Source organism: Sciurus vulgaris (genome assembly GCF_902686455.1).
Source record: "Sciurus vulgaris genome assembly, chromosome: 16".
In the NCBI taxonomy this organism is placed as follows: Eukaryota; Metazoa; Chordata; class Mammalia; order Rodentia; family Sciuridae; genus Sciurus; species Sciurus vulgaris.
This window is the reverse complement of record NC_136477.1, coordinates 11,214,977-11,228,326: the sequence shown is the minus strand read 5'-3', so window position 1 is coordinate 11,228,326 and position 13,350 is coordinate 11,214,977. Positions and strand designations below refer to the sequence as shown.

At 55.6% G+C, this 13,350-nt stretch overlaps 2 protein-coding genes across 6 annotated transcripts; one reads left to right on the top strand and one right to left on the bottom strand.

Annotated features, from left to right (window-relative positions):
* The first annotated feature begins 476 nt into the window (after window positions 1–476).
* ELOF1 (elongation factor 1) lies at window positions 477–4,280 on the top strand. 5 transcript variants are annotated; one of them, XR_013759878.1, is made up of 5 exons: window positions 477–557; window positions 2,961–3,094; window positions 3,252–3,322; window positions 3,616–3,736; window positions 3,965–4,280. XR_013759878.1 is itself a non-coding variant. In XM_079115228.1 (5 exons), exons 2-4 carry the CDS (start codon window positions 2,979–2,981, stop codon window positions 3,678–3,680), a joined length of 252 nt encoding a protein of 83 aa, XP_078971354.1. In that variant the 5' UTR covers window positions 477–557; window positions 2,961–2,978; the 3' UTR covers window positions 3,681–3,704; window positions 3,965–4,280. The 5 variants fall into 5 exon arrangements, 4 of the variants coding, with proteins under 4 accessions (XP_078971354.1, XP_078971351.1, XP_078971353.1 ...); XM_079115228.1 differs by having other exon boundaries at window positions 3,616–3,704; XM_079115225.1 differs by having other exon boundaries at window positions 3,616–4,280.
* A 2,242-nt stretch (window positions 4,281–6,522) lies between these two features.
* CNN1 (calponin 1) lies at window positions 6,523–13,233 on the bottom strand. Its single transcript, XM_079115224.1, has 7 exons — window positions 13,074–13,233; window positions 10,981–11,102; window positions 8,328–8,394; window positions 8,100–8,237; window positions 7,827–7,937; window positions 7,313–7,459; window positions 6,523–7,239 (listed from the first exon to the last, which is right to left on the bottom strand). Exons 1-7 carry the CDS (start codon window positions 13,134–13,136, stop codon window positions 6,994–6,996), a joined length of 894 nt encoding a protein of 297 aa, XP_078971350.1. The 5' UTR covers window positions 13,137–13,233; the 3' UTR covers window positions 6,523–6,993.
* Window positions 13,234–13,350: the final 117 nt, after the last annotated feature.

The window sequence follows — 13,350 nt, the reverse complement described above, 5'->3', positions numbered from 1 at the left end:
TTTTAAAAGATCTGCAGACGCTCTTAAGAGTTTGAGTAGAACGTCTTATAAATCGCCCCCGTCAACCCTCATTCAGCCTTAAGGGTACCTTCTACTACTCAAGGCTGGGTAATGGGAATGAACAGGGTGCCCGAGGTGGAGATCCGGGTGAGCAGAGAAGGAAAGGGGCTGGGGCTAGAACTGGGAGAGACCACCAGGTAAGTGATGCGGCCCGCGGCGAGGCCGCCATCCCAGCACTGATTTGGGTCCTGAAGCGCCAGAACAGTCTCTCCCGGGAACTTGACCAGAAAGAAGGAGCAGCGAGCGACACCAACCGCAACAACTACAAGCGCTCGGACCGTCGCGCAGGCGCACTGCGTCCCCGGGGGGCGGGGCTCGAAATTTGAGTACGCGTGCGCACAGAGGGGCAGCTGAAGGAGGTGGGGCCTACTCGCTGGGCGGTTTTGGCCGGGGGTGGGCGGGACCTGAGAGGAAGGAGATTTCCGTTTCCTCCGAGAGCCGGAAGTCACCGTCTCCCGAGCGAACCGGGCCTTTGCAGCAAGCTAAGGCGAGTGCAGGTGAGTGCAGGTGGCGGTGCGCGCGGGCGGGCGTTGGCGCTGGGCCAGGCTGGTCGCTCTTCTGCTCTGGGACACTCACGCGGTCCTGGAACAGCCGCCAGAGTCTCTGGCTTGGGGGGCGGCTGGTCGGGGAGACCGACTCCCCCGGACCCCAGCCCTCCAAGTTGGGCAGCTCTGGGCCTGGCTCCTTCGGTTGGGTCGGGAGCCGACGTCCAGGCCTTGGTGAGCTTAGAGGAGCAGCCTGCCCCTCCCCTCTTGTGTCGCGGCAGTTCAGGGGGCGGAGATCAACCCTCTTCCAGCTCCCCCTTGACACGCTTGGACTTTCGTTGCCACAGGACACACCGAGACCTCTGGTTCTTTGTGCAAGGCAAAATCCGTTCCTGAGGTGCGGGTGCTGTGATCACCGGGTAAAGTGAGATTCTGGGGCCCCTCCGTAGGCTCTCATTCAGGAGACTTATTTATTCAACAAGTAGTTGTTAAATACTTAATGCGTACCAGGCACTTTGCGAGCTAGGGATTGAGCAGTGAACAAAACCTGTCCCTGCAGAACTGACATTCTCAGGGGGGAGGTCTGGGGTTAGATTCAGAGAGCTGCCTTGTTTGAGCACCCTGAGATGATTTTTGTTGTGGCCAGGGCCAGGGCCAGGGCAGGGCCTTAGGAAACACACACACACACTGCCCTGGCAGATGACAACATGATCTACAGACCAGGCTACACCTTATTTAAACCTTCAGTCTTCAATCAATCTTCTTGTGGAATCTAGCTGATCTCTTGCAACTCACACCCTTCTCTCCATTGCTCACTGGGCTGCAGCCATACTCTGGAAAAAAAATAGTCTGCCTCAGTGTGTTTACAGTTGCCATTCCCTCTGCCTGTACATTTTTGCATTATGACTGCCTCCTGTCATTAAGGCCTCAGCTTAAATGACACCTAGAAAGGGTTCTTCACAGTTCAGTTATCTGAAGCAGCCTCTCCTCAGAAATTTTCATTTAGCCCTGTTTAATAACCTTCATAGCACTTTCTAATACATGAAATTCTTTTGCTTATGTACTTATTTCATAAAAGCCTGTCATCCTCCACTGGAACTTAAGGAACAGACACCCTGTCTCCCTTGTTGGTTGCAGCATTAGTGTCATTGAATGGAGTTCCTGGGATTTGCTCACTCGTTCATTCATTAAATATGTGTTGGAGGGAGAGGGCAACTCTATGGCCATGAGCAGTTCGAGATTGTGAGGATATAAAGAAAAGACAAAAATCATGCCCTTGCGGAATCTATACTTAGAGGGTGGTAGGTAGAACTTGAGATCAGGGAGACTGAGATTATTGTAACTCAGACCATGGTGACCACCCTAGAGGTGATGAGAAGTGATCAGGTTCTGGATGTATGTTAGAGGGGCAGAAGGGCAGGGGCAGGGGCAGGATCTGGTACTAGGTGTGTGAGGAGCAAAGAAAACAAAGATGATGGATTCAAGGGTTTTGGCCCAAACCCTGGGAAGTTGGAGGTGCTGTGTGCTGAGATGGAGAAAGCTTCAAGAGAACAGAATAAGGTGCCAGAAGGTCAGTTTTGGACATGTTACTTTGAAACATTCAATAGACATCAGATGGAGTGTGTCTGAGTCAGGGAGGCCACCGAGTCTGTGGTGGAGTCTGGAGAGGTAGAAAGTGTGAAACCCAGGGACCTTCATGGAGTTGAGTGTGGAGGGAGCGAGTAGAGACCCAAAAGATGGAGCTCATGGGTTTTCTTATCATTGGGGAGGTTGAAGAAGCAGCAGAAGACTGGGGGACTAGAAGGAACCACCAGGGAGGAAGCAGGCACGGCGAGGCTGGGGTCCTGAGAACTACAGGGGAAAGATGGGAGGGATCAGTGTGTCCAGTGTCCTGAAAAGAGGAGACTGACTGTTGGTATTGGCTTTGGTGACCTTGGTCGGGTGGTGACAAGAAGTGTGGAGAATGGGAGGGGACACAGGCACTCAGTATGATAAAAGTCCGCAGAGAAATGGGTGGCACTAGAAAAGGGTGAAGAGGTAGTTTTCTAACTTTTTAAGAGATGAGAAAGATAGTAAGTGTGTTGGTGATCCATAGACTCCTTTGAGGTAGCAGCCTTACCTCTGTTTTGTAGACAAAACCAGGGCACAGAAAGCTTAAGTAACCTGCCTGGGGTCTTAGTAAGTTGGGGAACCAGGGTTAGAAGCCACCCAGAGCACCCTGGGTGGGAACTGTCTTTCTGCCTTGAAATTGGGAACCTTAGCTCTCTGACGTAGAAGCTTGGGCACCATTGTACAAGTCCTCCCTTCTCCATGGGCCACTGCCAAGACCCCTTCCCAGCCTGCTTCTAGAGGATCAAGCGAGAGGACTGCCAGCTACCATGAGCCTCTGACTTCTGCCCTCCCTCACCTCCACAGGTTTGCCCATCTGCAGCAATGGGACGTAGGAAGTCAAAACGGAAACCACCCCCCAAGAAGAAGATGACAGGCACCCTGGAGACCCAATTCACCTGTCCCTTCTGCAACCATGAGAAATCCTGTGACGTGAAAATGTGAGTGGGGGGTGGGGTAAGGCATCCTGCCCCACTGGGTACCCAGGTCTCTCTCCTCCTTCCCAATAGTCCTCCATTTTGCCCCAGTCCTCTGCTTGGGGGGTCACCAAGGGCTCCTTGCTCATCATTCTCTCTACTTCACCCCATGCTATGTCAGGGACCGTGCCCGCAATACTGGAGTCATCTCTTGTACCGTGTGCCTAGAGGAATTCCAGACGCCCATCACATGTATCCTTGGAAAATTGGGCTTTTGGCTGGGTTGGTGGGGGGTCGTAGGAGCTGCCTTGCCCAGGGTGGGCTACTTAGGGGCAACTGATCAAGGGCGAGGGGGCTGGAGTCCATCCCTGCCCCTCTGTCCCCACTAGGTGGCCTGGCGCAGGGCCACTGCCACTCAGAAGAATGGGTGCCATGACTTAGATGTGGTAACAAGGTGAAGGGCAGGGGTCTGACTGACACTAATGTGAGCAGAGGTGTCGGAGGGAGTCCAGTGCCCCTAATTGTCCTTGACCTCAGCACTTTAGATTTGTCAGAACCAGTAGACGTGTACAGCGATTGGATCGACGCCTGTGAGGCAGCCAATCAGTAGCAACACGGAGGACCCACCCCCTTGGTAGCCCTGCCTGCCATGGACCCACCTGCTGGGTACCAATCCAGAGACATTCCAGGGTTCCAGGGTGTGGGTCCAGGGCAGTGCGTGTGAAATGGGCATGAGCGTGAGTGTGAGTTGGTGTGGCTCCAAGTGTGGCTGTAGCTGTGTGCCCATAGACTTGAAGTGGAGTTGAGGGTCTTCTGGGCCTGAAAGGCCCAAACTGGCCTCCTTTGGCTCCAGCTGCTCCCTTCTCCAGCCCCACCCTCCCCTGGCTCCCTCAGAGTGGTTTCCTGACATCCTGGGCAAGGAAAGCCACCAGAGCCTGAAGTGGTACCTCCCTGGACGACTCATCACCTCACCAGCACCTCACCTGTATGAACAGGACTTCCCGCCCTCCTTCCCTTCCACCCAGTACCTGTACCTGGGTGTCAAAGCCACATTCCCGAGGTCCCTTGGCCTTGGTAGGAGGCCAGCTCCCCTGTGCTAACCAGGAAGCTCAGTTTCATGTTGAGTTGCTTTTTTAGAGGAGGCAAGGGATGGCATGGGGATAGCTGTCAATCAACTAGCCCTTCAATAAAGCAGCCAACGCAGATCCTGGCTGTCTTTGATGTCTTGGCTTCTTTATCTTCCCCAGCACCCAGAAGAGGAGGTGGGATTTGGAGTGAGGCACTTACGAGGTCACCCACTGGAGGTGGGGTTCTGTCAGTCCTTCAAACTGTTTAATGTTATATTTATTCATGAAGCATTTAGGGTGAAATGGGCAATGCTGGGTGTCTATGATACTAATGGAGCAGACCCATCTGGCCGGGTGTTTTCAGGAATCACAGTGAAAACCCTGGGGCATGGGAGGTAGTACAAAGGGAGGTCATCAGGGAAGGCTTCCTAGAGGAGGTGATGTTCAAGGCCACCCTATACCTGACACTGCTCTCAGGGCTTGTTATTTCCATGTCCCAACAGTTGCCCTGTGAGATGGGTGCCAAGGCAACCCTAGGTTCACAGATGGGGAAACAGGCCAGAGAACTAGGAGGCCACTGATCTGAGATCCCATGGCCAGAAAGGCACAGCTGGGCCTTGAACTCAGTGAGGTTGGCTCCACAGCTCATGATCTTCCTTATAAGTCCAGGGAACAGCAGTTCATGGGATGTTTTGGGGACTGTGGGCAGGGAAGGGATACTGGAGAAACATACTGGTCCACTGAAAGGACCTGTTTCCAAGGGTGGTGGGGAGTTTCAGAGGACTGCAGACAGGGTGTAGTTAGCTGATGAGGTGCACCTGCCCTCTAAGGGTCTTAAGGGGACAAGAGCGCTGACCCCGGCAACCTGGGCAGATTCACAACTTAACCTGACCTCATGGAGCCTGGGCAGTGGGTGACGTGTGATTCAGAGCCCTTGGTTGTACAGAGGGAAGGGTGTAAGAAACTTTTGGGGCCATGCAGAGGATGGAATGGGCAAGGAGAGTGCCTGGCACTGTTCAGACAGCTCCCGGGCCACCCAGGGCAGGGACAAGTGAAGAGCCACAGAAGGTCCAGCTGGCCTGGAAGTCCTAGCCACCCACTGTACAGTGACAGGCCCCTCTCTGACACTCCCACCTTCTCTAGTGCCCCAAGTAAGGTCCTCTAGACCTGGAAGGAGCCAGAGGACCCAGGTAGCATGGTAGACAGGCACCTGGGCTAGGCAGTACCTTCCAAGATTCAGCTGAAAGGGGTCCTGTTCCTTTACACCCAGAACCCTCCCTGTCACCCGCCCACCCTGGCCTGACAGACCAAGTGCTAATATGGTGCTGTTTTCCTAAGGAGGCAGGGCCCTGGGCCAGGCATGGATTCTCCTCAGCATAGCTTCCCTGCGCCCGCCCTGGGGGAGCAGATCTTGTGGTCACCAGGCCAAAAGTGCCTGGAATCTGGTTTACGAGGCCCTGGGGACTGTGTGCATCTACATGAGGGACTTCTGGTGTCTGTCTCTGCAGGTCCCCACATTCCAGCCTCAACCCCTGTCCTTATGGGGGAGCGAAGGAGGCATAGAAGGGAGACTGCCCTGGCTCCCCCTCCCACTCTGCACTCACTCCTCCGCACCCTGGTGACTGGTGTCTTCCAGCCAGGAGGGGTGGACTCTCACCAGGAGAACATGGTCCCCTCTGAAGCATGAGGCAGTTGGAGCCCTGTCCACAGACTTAGGGTCCTGGACTGACAGGCCAGCTGGGACTCAGCCTTAAGAGGAGCTGGGAACAAGTGAGGCCGAGAGGCAGCTGTACCCTGCAGCGAGCCACTCTGCTCCATGTCACTTCACTTAAGCTTCGCCTGACAAGATTACAAGATTCACTGTTCCTATTTTCCTATAAGAAAACAGACTGCGGGAGGAGAAATGGCTTGCCCGAGATCACTGAGCCATCAAGCAGCAGTGCCACGATTCACATCCCACCTGGCCAGTCTCAGCACTTGGTCTTTCTCCTATAACCCACCTGCCCAGGGAGGGCGGCGTGGATATTATAGTGCGAGACCACTCCTGTGTTTTTTCTTCTTTGTGGTGCTGGAGGCAGAACCCAGGGCCTCACGTGTGTTGGGCAAGGGCTCCACCCCAGCCCAGTGTTCATCATTTCACTTGCCGGTGGGGAGCGTGGACTGCATTTGAGTGCACATCTGTGTGCAAGGTTAGGACTGTAGGTATGTGGATTTGGCATGTGAGTGAGACTCAGTTCCTTTCCTGTGTCTAGTGACCTGAGGTCCATGTGCGTACCTTGGGGCAGGCATGTGCGTGCAGGAGATGGGGCATATCTGAGTGAGGCTGTCCACATGTGTGTGAGGGCCACACGGCTCCAGGACAGAGCAGCTCTGAGCCTCAGGTGATTTTACAGCCATTTATTGTGCTCCAGTGAAATAGAAAAAAGTGCTTGCGTCACAAACGCTGCTGTCACATCCGCGTACGCCAGTCGCTGCAAACCAAACCGCGTGTGTCCGCTGCGTCTCTGGGCATGCAGTTTGCTCCCACTGTGGGAATGGGCTGGGGGCAGGCCGAGCCTGGGCTCTGGGGGCTTGTGGTCCGGGGTACCCACTTGTGAGGGAGTGGGGGACAGCTGGAATAGCTTTGCTCAGTGCATCGTCTGGGTACCGTCGAGGACACCCAGCTGTCGGTTGGACCCTGCAGTGCTACAGGGAGGATGACCCCCTTTTCCCTCACAGGTCCCCCAGTCTGCTCTCCCCAAACTGTAACCCTATCGGCAGGTGCCAGGGGGCTGGAGGACGCCATGCATGGGGACGGGGTCAGCTGGAGCCAGCTGGGTCCAGCCAAGAGCAGCAGCCAGCCTCCCTGGGGAGCTCCTAGGCAGAGTTGTAGTAGTTATGTGGGTGGTGGTTTTGGGTGGGCTCACCCAGCTCCGGGTACTCTGGTGTCAGGCAGTACTTGGGGTCGTAGACCTGGCGCGGCAGCCCATACACCGTCATGCCCCTCTGGGAGGCCCCCTTGTTGCTGCCCATCTGCAGGCTGACATTGAGCATATCACAATGCTCCATGCCCAGCCCTGGCTCGAAGATCTGTCGCTTGGTCCCGGGCGCAGTCATGCCGGCCTACAGAGGGCAGAGCGGTCAGGCCTTGGTGATGCGAGGACCTGGCCAACATGACCAACAGCCCCCTCCTCACCTGGCTGGCTCCCTTGTTGGTGCCCATTTGCAGGCTGATGGTGGCCTGGTCGAGGGGCTGGTCTGTGCCCAACTTGGGGTCGTAGAGGTGGCGCCGGGTGCCATAGGCTGTCATGCCCTGCTGGCTGGCAAACTTGTTGGTGCCCATCTAGGAAACCAGAAAGAGTCACACCAAGGATTACAAAGTCTCCCCAGGGGAGGCAACTGATGTCATCATGAGCTTCCTCCCTGGTTTACAAACTAGAAAATGAGGCTCAGAGTGGGCATATCATATGACCAATGTCTGGGGTTCACATTCTCCTCAACTGGGCCATCCTGGCAAACGTAAGCTTCTCCAGGCCTCAGGGTGGGACGAAGAGTGCCTACCCCTGGGGGCTCTTGGCAGAGGGAGAGAATACGTGAAGAGGAAAGGGTCCTGGCCTAGAGTTAGTTAATGCCAGATGTCCTGCCCCCAAAACCTCCAGGCACCAGATGCCCTCCCTCAAGGAGGGAGAGTGGGTGGGAAAGGGCAGTACCTGTAGCCCGATGATGTTCCGTCCTTCTCTTAGCTTCTCTGGCTCAAATTTCCGCTCTTGCTTCTCCGCATACTTCACCCCCACGTTCACCTTGTTTCCTTTCGTCTTGGCCTGGATCGGGGACCAACAAGGGAACCTCTAGCAGCCTGCACTGTCCCCTCGGAGAGTTGGCAGCACCTGCACCCCTCAGGTCACCCGCCCTGGGCTCAGTGGCACAAGCGGCCCCACATGCAGCCCAGCCCCAATCTGTGCCCACACTGCCCCTACACTCACCATGCTGGCCAGGGCCAGGAGGGTGGACTGCACCTGGGTGTGGTTGGTGTTCTCAAACAGGTCATTGGCCTCAAAGATGTCATGGGGCTTCACCCCATACTTGGTAATGGCCTTGATGAAATTGCCAATGTTCTCCAGCTGGAGGAGAGCAGGTGCCATCAGGGCGAGACGGCGGAGGGCTGAGGGGCTTGTGGGCAAGGGACTGAGAGATGTTGCCTCTGGGCTTACCTGGTGCCAATTCTGGGTTGATTCGTTTACTTTCTTCACAGAACCTGGCTGGAGCTTATTGATGAACCTACAAAGGGGAGGGGAGTCGGGTGAGCCCTGCTGCTCCCAGCAGGCCAGGTGGGTGCGATGAGCATGCTCAGAGCCAGTGGGAAACCAACCACAGGAAGAGCCGGACTCAGGACGCCAGCCAGGAAGTCCCCACGTCAGGATCTCCTGGTTTTCCAGTGGCTTCATTGGTGGCCACATGTCTGGGTTTCTTTTTCTCTTGTGGACACAGCAGGGAGCCCACATGGACCTCTTCTCTGACCACACTCACCCCCTTGGTGATCTCATCTGTGTCCTCACTTTCAGTGCCCTCCGTGTGCCCTGATTCCGCAGTGGGCAGGGCCGGCAGCCCAGGTCTCGCTCTACAGTCCTCCCTCCGTCCCTCCCTCCATCCACTCAAATCGAGTACCCCCACCCAGGACTCCTGACATCTACATCTGCTCACAAATTCCTCCTCTCTCTGTCCCACCCTTCCCAGTGCTCGGCCAGAGCCCTGAGACGTGACTTCCCCTTTCTCTTCCTCTCAGCCCCACATACAATCCCTCAGCAAGTCCTTGGACTCTGCCTTTTAAATACACCAGAGGCCCATCCTTGCCCACAGCCCCTCACCACCCCTACCCTGGTCTGAGTCCCCATTGGCCTCCTTCCATGGGCTCCCAATTCCCTCACCTAGCAGCCAGAACAAACTTCTGGCCTCTTAGTTTTTCCTTGTTATCTGGGGTGGAATCCAGGGTCTTGTGCGTATTAGACAAGTGCTTTGCCACTGAGCTGCACCCCAGCCCGTTACTTGATTATTTACTTATTTTTGAGACAGGGTGAGTTATCCGAACACTCAGTTGCCAAGGCTGGCCTCAAACTTGCCATCCTGCCTCAGCCTCCAGAGGAGCTGAGATCACAGGCAAGACAAGAATGACCTTTTATTTACTCATTTTTGCTGTGCTGGGGATCAAACCTAGGACATGCTAAAGCAAGTGCTAAGCTTGAACTCTACCACTGCACAACATCCCCAGCCCAAAAATGGCCTTTTAAAAGAAATTTAAGGGGCTGGGGAGATAGTTCAGTTGGTAGAGTGCTTGCCTTGCAAGCGCAAGGCCCTGGGTTCGATCCCCAGCACTGAAAAAAAAAAATAATAATAATAAAAGCAATTTAAGGGCTTGGGGGTGTGGCTCAGAGGTAGCATGCTTGCCTAGTATTCAAAAGGCCCTGGGTTTGATCCCCAGCACCACACACACACACACACAAATAAATCAAGCTACCCTCCAGTTCAAAATCCCCTACTGGATTCTCATTGCCTTCAGAATAAAGTCCGAATTCCCCTACATGACTAAAAGGCCTTGTATCATCTGGCCTCCAGTTACCCATGACTTTATCTCCCTCCACTTCCCCAGCTTGAGTAGGTACCAGCCTGCTACCTCAGGGCCTTTGCTCTGTCTGCTCTGCTCTACTTCCACTGCTCTTCTCCCAGATCTCCCAGTTCCCTCCCTCACTTCATCTGTTACTCTGTTCAGTTACCTCCTCAGAAGGGCCTTCCAGACCACTCTAGAAAATGGCTTCCACTCTGCCTCTGGCCCTCCCACCCTCCTTCCCCACTTGATTTTTCTCCTTGGCACTTATCCACAAGTACGTGAGTTTTTGATCAATTCTTTGGTCTCACCCACTAGGATGAAGGCTTCTTATCAGACTCCATCTGAGTGGATCGGGTTCACTATCCCTATGCCTAGACCAGAGCCCTGTACACAGCAGAAGCTCTATAAATGCTTACTGCATGAGTGATTGCCAACTGGTTGGTCAGCTCTGCATTCTTTTCTTTTTGGGCAGTACTAGGAATGGAACCAGGGCCTCTTTCATGCTAAGGAGGAACTCTACCACTGAGCTGCACCTGCCCCTGGCTCTCTACTCTCCGAGACGCAGGGAGAAATTATGAGGTGGGACACCAGCATGTTCCCCATTCCTCGTTCCCATGAATGGAGGTGGAACAAGATAAGCACCCTTACTTCTCCTTCTCAGCACCTAGGACTCCAGAGTCTGCACCTCGGGAAAGCTCAAGGGCAAGCTCTGACTCTCGTGGTCACCTGTCCCAGGTCAGACTCAGAGATGCAGATAAGACCCTGGCTGGGCTCAGTCCCCATCCAATGTTAGGGTTTTGGTGGAATGGGAGCTTGGGAGCTGTGGGTTTGCGTTTCCCTTGGCAATGAGGTTCTGAGGGCAGTAAAAAATTACCATGCCACATGCCCATCACCAAGCCCACGATGAACAGCCATTGTTGCTCCTGCCTTTTAATAGTGACTTCTCTTTTCTGGGATGCTGAGGACCATAAATCAACCTGCTCTGTATAGCATGCTGGTTAAGATTCTGGAATGAATTCCCTTGTAACACCATAGGACTTGGGACAATGTGTCTTCCATGAGCCTCAGTTTTATTTGCCTGTTAGATGGGCACAGTGATTCTTTGCCCCTTCAGAGAACTATTTGGAGATATCAGCTAAAAAGTGCCCAGCCAAACTCCAGGTTTGTGGTCATTTGAGGGGGATGGAGGGGCTTCAGGGACATGGGTCCTGGGGCTGCAGAGCAGCTGAAGGCCAAATCTGGACCACAAGAGCGCCACTCACTCGCACAGGATGATACCATCTTTGAGGCCATCCATGAAGTTGTTGCCGATGCGACGTCCTGTCACCCCCTCGATCCACTCTCTCAGCTCCTGCTCCCGCTGGTGGTCATACTTCTGGGCCAGCTGGGGATTGGGGATACAGAGAGGGTGGTGAGGACACAGGCAATGGAGGATGGCTTTGGCTCCCCAGATCCAATCGGAGCCTCCCTAGGCCTGATCTCCTTCCTTGCCCCATCCCAACTAAGGCAACTCTGTCCCAGTGTCCATGGGGGAGGAGGGCTGGAAGGGGGCTGAGGTGGCACCTGCCCAGGGGGCCATTCCGGGCATTCTGAGGTTTGGCACCAGAGACTGTAGACAAGGAGGCGGGTGGAGAGCTGGATCCTCAAGCTGGGGGGTGGCGCCTGGCCTCTTGGTTCCCCCTGCAGGCCAAACTTGGGGCTTAGTTCCCCTGGCCCTGCCCCCTCCAACCCCATTTGGGCAGAGGGGGTACCACAAGCAGGGGAGGAGGAAAACTAGAGGGGCCTCTGGGTACTGACTTGCAGGGGAGACTTCTCTGCCTAACATCTGTCTCCCAGTGTCTCCCCAGGCCTTCTTACCCAGACTTGATGCCAGGCTAGAAGTGGGGGCTTGCCTCTGTCTCACTTCTGAGCCTGGGGTCTCTATTTCTTTCTCCAATGCCCCTCTCCTCAGTCTCTCCCAGGCACCACCCCGGCTCCGTCTGTCCTCCTTTGGCCCAGTCTCCAGGTCCCCATCTCTGGGTTGCTAGTTCCCCGTCCAGGCAGCAGTGAGTCCCCTGGCTTTTGCATCTCTGCTCCTGTAGGACACTTTCTCCGGGTCTGGTGTGAGGGGGGGCTCCTCCGTCTCCCCTCCGAGCCTCGCTCTTATCTCACTCGGGGCTGGCCCTCCCAGTCTGTCTCGGGTCTCAGGCTCTCAGGACTTCTGTCTACTTTCCCCCTCCTTCCCGCTCCACTTCCCCCCACCCCCCACCCCGCATCTCTAGAGTCCAGCCACAGGCTCCAGCCCCCTGGGGGTGGGGCTGCCCCTTCCCCTGGGTAGAGTGGGGGGAGGTGGGAGGGGGCGGCCCCTCACCTGGCCCCGGCCCTGCCCCCCCTCCCCACCAGCCCGGCTTTATAAAGCAAACCCGCCCTTATATAGCGCGGCCCAGGCTCCCTGAGGCCGCCTTATATGGCTCGGCGGCTCCGTGCGACTCTGGGGCCGGCACTGGGGGGAAGGGGGCGGTGCTGGAATCGGACTCACGCCAGAGCACCCGCCCCCCACCCGCCCCTTCCTTCAGCCTGAGGGTCCCCGATCCAGGTTCTAATCTCGGCTTCCCTCTTCCTTGCTTTGGACCCTGGAAAGGCCATCCTGAGCCTCAGTGGTCCCCTCTGTCAAATGGGGCTGGGACTGCTGCCCTAGCTGCGCCCTAGGAGCGTTCCAGTGGGATAGGGCTTCAAGTGCCCTATCTTGGAGAAGCTGATCCTGTTCTGGCATGCTTATGATGGGGAGGTGAGTTCAGGGTTCCAATTCTGTGCCTGCCTTAGCTTGGATCTCAATTAACCCATCCACAGCATGAAGACGGTGTCCTGGTGTCTGCCTAGCACTGCAATTAGGAAACCCCTGGAGGGGGGCGCTGATGCCCACTCCTTACCACCCCCCCCCCCAACCATCTCCCTCTGCCTTCCTGATCTCCCACGCTTTCTTCACCTCCCAGGAAACCCAGCTGTCAAGGGTTCTCAATTTCTTTGTTAGGCTGGGGGCTGTGAGAAAAACCAAGTCTTCCCTCTGTGTTCCTGCCAGGAACACCAGAAGTTGACAAAGGACTTGGATCAGGTGGAGATCTTTGCAATTCACTGATCACCTTTGTTTATGGGTGCCTCGATTTCCCCATCTCACCCGCATCCCCAAAGTAGCTGAAGGCTCTGGGATGTTCACAAGAGGCAGAAAGCCAGACAGACCTACCCTGTACCTCTCCCTCTTCCCCTCTCAGGTTCCTGATAATATGTCATAGGCATTAGGGGGGCCAGGGAACCTAAGAGAGGGGCTTCTGGCCTGGTAGAGTGTGTGGGCCAGAACAGGCAGTCCCTCCAGTCTTACCTTGTTCTTGACCTCGGCTGACAGCCCATAGGCGGGGCCTCGGTTGAAGTGAGCAGAGGACATGCTGACCAGAGGACTCTGGTGGGGACAGTGGTGACGCTGAGGACCAGGGTAGCAGTAGCTGAGGCTCCGTCTGCACCCTCTTCCCTCCTCACACGTTTTTGAAGCTCCGGAGGTGGCCCGGGTCTCTTCCAAGGCCGTCCCATTGGACGCAGGGGCCTGCCAAGGGGCGGGGCACCCCCCCACCGTGGCCACCCCCCTCCCTCGTGATGTCAGG